The sequence below is a fragment of the Anolis sagrei genome, chromosome 6 (assembly GCF_037176765.1).
Source record: "Anolis sagrei isolate rAnoSag1 chromosome 6, rAnoSag1.mat, whole genome shotgun sequence".
In the NCBI taxonomy this organism is placed as follows: domain Eukaryota; kingdom Metazoa; phylum Chordata; class Lepidosauria; order Squamata; family Dactyloidae; genus Anolis; species Anolis sagrei.
The window spans coordinates 47015629-47024017 of record NC_090026.1 but is presented as its reverse complement, the minus strand read 5'-3'; the positions used below and the strand labels follow the sequence as shown (position 1 = coordinate 47024017).

General features: G+C 40.1%; 1 protein-coding gene across 2 annotated transcripts in view; it reads right to left on the bottom strand.

Annotated features, from left to right (window-relative positions):
• Window positions 1-4145: 4145 nt before the first annotated feature.
• The window catches only part of PLCD3 (phospholipase C delta 3), a 113413-nt gene continuing 109169 nt past the window's right edge, over window positions 4146-8389 (bottom strand). For both annotated transcript variants that reach the window (XM_060781191.2, XM_060781192.2), the window contains exon 16: window positions 4146-6985. In XM_060781191.2, coding sequence (XP_060637174.2) covers window positions 6897-6985 — 89 coding nt within the window. In that variant the 3' untranslated portion in view covers window positions 4146-6896. The remainder of the gene's footprint in view (window positions 6986-8389) is intronic.

The following is an 8389-nucleotide window of genomic DNA, read 5'->3' as shown; positions in this document are numbered from 1 at the left end:
TCTAGATAGTGTTCAATACTCCTCATCCAGGTGATATAGGCCTCATTCCAGAGCTAGTAAAGTGTAACAACAATTATTAAGTTGGAGAATGTAATAACGTTTTTTTCACTTTACCAGCACTGGGACTATAGTCTCATCTTATATACAGGGTGAGGCAGCATAACTTCCTTTTTTCAAAACTTAATAAAACCCATTATATAAATAATAATTTTTTTTAATTTTTGTTCATAATGTAGGCACATACCTAAAGTTTTGTTTTACGTAGTTTTGAAGATCAAATTAGGTAGGTGACGTCCCCCATTCTCTATACACTGAGTAAACTGATTTCTGGCGTTTGTCATGACTCTTGCCAGCATAGCAGGCGTTATGTTGGCAATTTCTTCCTGGATGTTTGTCTTCAAATCTTGTAGGGTCCTTGGACGGTACATATAAACACGGGATTTCAAAAAAAAAAAAACCCATAGAAAAAAATCACAAGGGACCAAATCTGGAGAGCGGGCCAGCCACTCCAAATCCGCTCGAAAAGTAGTTCTCAATGGCAAAAGCACGCTCCTCACTGTTCCAACGCATGATGGCAACTTTATACTCCCACCTCTCGAATGAGACCACTAGCGCTCCGCTCCGCATTCAACCGACTGAATGGCGCGCATTTTTAAAAAGGAAATTATGCTGCCTCACCCCGTACTTTGGGCTAATTTTTTTTTCACTTTACCAGCACTGGGACTATATAGTCATCTTATATAGTACTGATTGTGCCTGTGTATTCTCTGTTTTAGAGACCACCACTCCTTGCCTTGGAGGAAAGGCACTTCTAAAGGCTTAAATGTTCCAAGGATATTGGTGTCAAAACATACTACTCCTTAAGCTAAAGACTACCTTGTGTGATTTTTGCAGTGTGATAAGGACTAACTTTGAATACCCTTCTTGGTATAGTGGCACAGCACTGCCTTTCAATTGGTTATCTCTCTTGGACTTTGCTAGTTTGGTTCAAGTTGATTTTGAGTCCCCATGTTAAATCTATTGCCATCTTTTGGGAAGTATTTTTCTGCGAGAAGGGCTGCACAAAGAAACTCTTTGCACTTCCAAAACCTTCCATTCTCAAGACCCAAAGCCAATGGTTCAGTACAAGATTCCTATCTGTGTTCTCATTCTCTATCTTCCCAGGATACTTCTGATTCCAGACTGCAGACTTTGACCCGTCTTCTAACATTGTGGCTGAGGGTTTTGGTTCTCTTTTCATCTCTGCCAAGACCCTCTGAGGTGTGCTGTGATGACAACTTCAGTGACTAAGACTTTTGGCCTGAGCTTGTTTGTGCATATATCTTTATTTGTTGCAGTCTCTGTGTAGAATTCTTCAAGTGAGATAAACGTGAACATTTCTTTTCACTGCCTTTTACCCTTTGTGTGCTTATTGCTGTAGGCTTGTTGTGGCCCCAGATATAATACTGGTATCTCACCTCATGAGCAAGGTGGTTTATGAAGATTGAAACAACATTAATACAATTACAAAGACTGAAAAAAAGCAGTCACCTTGTGTCCAATAGATGGACGTGGTAGTTCGAAGGCTATTATGAGCAGTACGTAGGATGAACTAGAAATATCCAACCCAAATTATAACATGCTATTTTAAGTTTTGTGTCCCTGCAGACTTGCATAATACCCTCACGTCCTCCTACAGTCCTAGTCTCAATATTCTTAAAATACATATTTTAAACAGCCTCTTAATTTTTTTCAAATTCAGATTGCAGTAAATGTCTGTTCCATATCAAGGAAAGTGAGGTGGACAACATTATCACGTCGTTTTGTTCTTGTTCGTTTGCTTAAATGCCCTCTTGCATGTTAGCACTCACTTTGCATTAAGCTCTGTCAGTCATCCTCTCTCATGCATGGCAAGTTATTATCATCCAGTGTAATTGATGTTCCATTTCTTAATGTTGACACAGAGATCCACCCTCAGGTGAGGTGGCCTCTTGCATTTGTGGCTGGGAACCTGCCTCCTGCCCTCTGGAGTCACAGTTAGGATTGACTGATGCGAGCAAAGGCCGCCTTTGATTATTCTCAGACCCAAGAGGCAGTAGAAAGATGTTATTCAATCATTAGGATGTACACGACATTGGGAAACAAAACAGAATTAAATCTGAAGTCACTTCCGAGTGCATTACCCTCTCCCTGTATGAATGCATAGAATCAATATGGAAGTAATTGCAAAGCTACTCCTAATTCCTTATGATTTAATCAAATATAATTCTTCAAACAATAGCAGAAGAACAGTACCTCCACTGTGGTCTTCCAAAGGTGGGTAGCATGTTAAACATGCAGCAGGTAAAAGTATTACCGTATATTCCGGTATATAAGACAACCCCCAACTTTTCCAGTTCAAAAATATAGTTTAGGATATACTCGCCGTATAAGACTTCCCCTCTTCCAGCACACACCAAATAAAAGAAATTAAAGCATCAGATTTAATTTCAATATGGTAATTTTCCTATTACTGTACTTCCTTCTCTGCCTCTCAGATCTCGTACATTCACACCTGCGCCACTTCATTGCAGTCTTCAGGAGCGAGATCTGAGGCAGAGGAGGAGGTACGGTAATAGGATACAAGGGCGAGCCAGACAGGTAAAAGAGGTGTGTTTTTCTGGACCCAGAGCCACTCTTATCTCTTTTTTCCATACCCCGGGCGTCCTGGACGCCTGCTGCTTGCTCCGCCCTTCACTTACACCTTCCCGGTGAGGCACCCCTTCACCTCCCCATCAGGACCACATTAAGTCCATGAATCCTGATGAATGGATTTTCTTCTACCGTACTTGTACAGCGTCACCCTTAATGCTTTCATACAGTCACTGCATACAGCAGGGATGCGGCCACGGCCATTTTTTAGCTCCCCCCACCATATGTGGCAACCACAGATTCTCCAATCCGGATTGGAAGTTTCAGCACCCGCTCTATAAGATGACTCCCGGTGTATAAGACTACTCCCGCATATAAGAAAACTCCCATGCACAAGGCTACTCCAGCGTATGAGACCCCCATGTATAAGACTACTGCGTATAAGACGACCTCTGACTTTTGAGAAGATTTTATTGGGTTAAAAAGTAGTCTTATACGCCAGAATATATGATACTTACGGTTTTCTGTCACTAGTACACATAGTATGTAGAATCAAAACAATTACTAAAATGCTCCCCAGACATCTTTCAGGTAGTGAATGTAGTATGTGTAAAATTCCACACTTCTTCAAAACCACTTTTCAGCTACACTTAACCATAAACTGGGTGAATAGAACGCTTTTATCCCCTTGTCATAGGTTGTTGCAACATTCACAGAGAACTACTATATATACTCTGCATAAGTTGAGGACAGATTTGGGGGCCAAAAATGGATTTTGATGTGACCCACGGATAAGTTGAATGTCATTCCGCGCAGTGACACTTCAGAGAGCAAGCTATCCCTACCCACTGCCATTTCCCACTCGGGCATGAAAAAGGTCAGAAGTGGCGCCACAGGAGCTTGTGGAGGAGGTCAGTGCTTCTTATAGGGTATTCCTGAATGGATGAAGTTCTTGGTTTTTACCACCTTACTCAAGATTTTTTTTTGCTAACAGTAAACTACATTTTGGGGGGTTATTTTTTACCACAATATCTAGACTTATACAGTATATAGGGTACACCTGTAACAGAGGTATATACATGAAATGTTTACCTAAAGAACTATATATGTTTTTAAATCTACCTGTATAAACATTAAAATATATTTAAAATAGCACACCACACCATAACATCATACATAAATAGGAATAGCATTCACAATATTAAGGGCATACTAAAAGTGGAAATTCTCAATATTTAATATTTAAGAAAAAATATCTCAGGAAATGTATGTGTTTTTCCCAAAACAGCTCAAAGCAGTCAGCTATTGCTTTAGTTCGAGATGGATCAGATAGTTGGCCTCAATGGTTCATTCGAACTTGAATTTAATGGGGGGGGGGGGGGTCATTCATAAACATTGCAATGACAAAACACGAATGTGGTCCAAACACCAAATTTTGAAATGTGGGTTAGACATTTAAGACTTCTCCCTACAGCTCTACAGCTCAACACTGCATATATTCGATGAAAATGTTAGGTCTGCATGGACACAAGGACTTCTGTTAAAATATTTTATTACACCTATTCAATACATTAAAAACAGTCTTGATAATATATAGAAGCTTGCAAAATCATATTCTAGAAAGTGCCTCTGGTTCTTGGGATCTCAGAAGAGAGAAGTGCTGGAAAATGAAGTCATGGCATTTTTCTTGCGCAAAGTCTGAACCTCTAACATTTATTTCGTCCACAGTTTCAATTCTGTTCCAACAAAAAAGGGGTTCAGTGAAACCTGAGCTGGACAAAATACTAGATAATTTCCTAAAATATATAGTATTTTAGGAATATAAGATTGGGCCAAATCCATAGTTTGCAGTAAATGCACACCTAATTAGATATCCTTGACAAAATCTGTGAGGGACAGAGTGTCCCCATCTTTTTAAGCTGTCCTATATTGCCTTGTTTTTATTTCCGACATTTACGCATCCTGCCTCAGCATATATAATTTGCTTCTTTCCAATCCACATTTGATTCTCTCAACAGTCTTGTGAGGTAGGCTAGGTCAGACAGTCACAATCACCCTGTGAGTTTCATGGCTGAGTAGTAATTGCAAGCCTAGATCTTCAACTCTCTTAACCACCCTGAAAGATGCTTAGTAAAGATGTTTCCCATTTTTTTTCCTTTGGAACACTGCAATAATATCACCTCTTAGTATGGCATGTATGTAGCTGACATTCAAAACGAGCATTTACAAGTCTTCTCTGCTGCCCGTTGTCAACAATCTATCATATATGACATTATGTTGCTTGGAGATCTTCCCAGGTAAGGACCTAATGTTGACTTTGTATTTGCTGATATTACCAAAGATGAATCAGTGTGGTGCAGTAATCTGAGTGTTTACTGAGAGCTCCAAGGGGATTGAGTATTTGATTCCCCACTCAAGTCATGGAAACCCACTGGGTGATGTTTGGCAAGTCAGCCTCAGAGGAAGGCAATGGCAAAATCTCTGAACAAATTGTGCTGAGAAACTCTGTGATGAATTAATTCACCATAGGGGTATATGTGGCTGTGGTAAATAAAGTGAAATGACAGCACTGACTGTGCTACATAAAAATAAGGGTCCTGTGTATAAAAAAGAACATTGCTGTGACTTCGAAAGTTGTCCAGAAGAAGGAGGGTTTTTGTTTTTTTTAAAAAAAGTGAAAACGGGAAATTTTTTCAGTGAAAGGCAAAAAGGATGGCAAGAGCAGCAGTTGGAATTAGTGTGAGTGATAACCCTCCTTGAAGCCTGCTAGACAACATCAATTGGACAATTATTTGGGATGATCGAAATAAAAAAGAGTAAGAAGGGATCAGGGGAAGGGGGTACCCATCATGTTATTGAAGCCACATCAGATGTTCATCTAAAGCCATTTTGCAAGAGCTCTGGTTTTCCTGTCTTCCTATATTTCAAACGTAAAATATTCTTCTGGTCTTGGTCTCCAAGACGCCACACCCACACTGTTTTGTAAAGTGCATGTTTTAAAAAAACGAAAGTATTGAAAGGTTATGGATATCAAGTCTATAATACATCCTTTCTATTTAACCAAGGGGAAAACTATCTGAAACAGCTCTATTTTATTCTTAAGGACTGAAACTACTCATAGTCCTTGTTAGAGAAAATTTCTGAAGTAGTATAATACATAAAATTTCAAAAACTACAACATATATTTCCTACCAGAGGGATGTGATGGGGGATATACATATATATACCACTTTGAGTACTCAGATATTTTCATGATTTATCAATATATGTGATACAGTCTATAAATAATCATAAATACCCAATCCTACAAATGAGACAATGGTTAATATGAGTGCTGGCACATTCTTTGGGATTACTATCCTACAATTTGCTCTAAAAAGGCAAAACAAGAAAACAAACAGGCACCATCAGAACTACTGGATAATTTAATTCTGCTCTAGCCAAAGTGTGGTGCAGGTTTTTTTGGATTAAGTGTACAACTTGTGATACAAATCTGCATTTTTGCTAAGCAAGGTTTTCTAGCTGACTGCCAGGACAGCAATCTTTGGACTGATTTAAATCGTGTGCCATAGCTGAGAAGTACTGATGCTTCCATTTCTTAAAGATGCACAACCAATTTCACATTCTGAAAGTACGCACAACCAATTCCGCATCCTATCAAAGCATGTGCCATTCCAGCCCGATCCCAAACCTACATTGTCCCATATGGGCCAGCTCAGGCCTCAGTTCAATCTGTAGCATGCATCCTTTGCCTCGTAGGCGCCTCCCAGCGCATTTTACCACGTTCACCCACCAAAAGCTTTCAATCCTCTGTTTCTTCTCGCAGCTCCTTCTGAAATGTCCAGTTTCCATTCTCTGGACCTGCTGAAGGAGTAAGACATCCTACTAATCCTTCCGTTAGCTGCTCCTTGTAAGAGCGAAGTGACAGTCACACAAAACAAGGCACAGCGTCTCCACCCTGAATGTCTTCTGCAGACCTTTGCAGGGAAATGATGATGGCTCAAAGCCTCTTTCCTGAGGCAAAATGTATCCAGAAATGGCATTCTAGAAATCATTATATATGGCTTGGCTTTTGTATCCACATTAAAGCACCAAAGGCACAGTTCTCTGGCACTAAGGTGACCAGGAGCCTACAAGCAAAAGTTGATGTTGCGCTCCTGTCCCAAGCCCGATTCTTTTCCCATGTTGCCCAGATGCACACGCCTGGTTCAATAACTGGTGGTATTCAGAACGAGCACAATAGCTCATCTATTCCGGCATGGGTCGAGTTAGACTTGGATTGTTGTTCACATCTTCTTACATCTGACGTGCACAAAAAGTGTGGCTGGGGACAGAGATGTGCCATCCTTGGAGAGTAGATGTATATGGCGGTAGCCTGAAAAGAAAATCGCAGAGGAAAATCGTATTGGTCAGCAGGTCTTCCCAAAATCCCTTCTTTTATATATCACAATGAGCTCTTTGCTGCCGTCCTGCTGCAAAACCTCTGAAGTGGATTAGCAGAAATCGTAAAAATGTAAGAAAGCTTTTTTTTTCAATCCAGTTTCAAAGAGGGGCTTAAGCTACATTTCTGCAGTGGACAAGTAAAAAAAGCATATTTTAGCTTGAATCTCATTGTCCTTCTTGCCTTTTATAATGTGAAAGAGAGTTAGAGTTGGTTAAAGTAGCCCAGGGGGAAGGATTTGGTTCCCAGGCCTGAATCTAAATCCATAGGGTTGCTCAAAGTGACATTCCCAAGGAGTGTATATATTGTTCAGGGTGTGGAGCTGGTACAGTCAATTTTATCCCAGTCTCACACAATTTGGTGAACACTTAAAAGTTGAGATATGCCAAGTTAGTGATCGTTTACCAATCTCTCTGGAATTTAGTGTGATGAACCAGGTAATTCACTTTCCAGAGAACTTCAATACTGATATCATATCTGACTTTGGACAGAAAAGAATCACATGATTTGGTAAATGAACAAAGTTCAGCTTTCCTGAGCCATGACCAAGGCAAACCAAGAATGGGCAACTTGGAACAGACTCAGAAATGGAATGGGCAGATCAAAAGACAACCTGGCAAAATGGCACTACCTAAAGGAATCCCACACCTTATGTGACTGTGAAGCAGAAGAGACAACTCCACATCTATATGCTTGCCCACTATGCCCTGCCTTATGTACAGCTGAATAATTATTGGAGGCTACAGACAATGCCATTGCTGTTGCCCGTTTTTGGTCAAAAGATATTTAGCCACCTGCGCTCCTTCTATTTTTATTGGTATTATACTAATTTATGCAATACTTTTGATACAAAATAAATAAAAAACCAAGACCCCCTATTTTCCAGCAAACTTATCTCAGCTAAATTATGCATTCCGTTCTTTTAAGAGTTATCTCTTGAAATTGAATAGTAGTTGTTAAATGTTTCTACCATTGATTGCCACCCCCTGTAAGATGCAACTCAAAATCTTGGTTCAATACAAGCACAAGACGGCCCTTCAAATCCCACCCTGATCTAAGAGATTCACATGTGTGGATTACTTTTGTGGCTTCAATGAGATGGAGCAACATCCTGTCCAGATCCTTTTTTGCAGTGCAGTGCATTGCTTTCGATGGCCACTCTTCATTATGCATACAATTTGGGGAACCCTAGATAGTATATTGTGTGAGGATGGGGGCAGTTGAATGGGAGCAAACTAGTTGACACAAGCAATCCCTTCAAGTTATTTGACAAATGCATTGTGATATCAGTCTAAAGTCTACATGAGGCAAACCAGTGGACACATAAAAGAAGCCCTG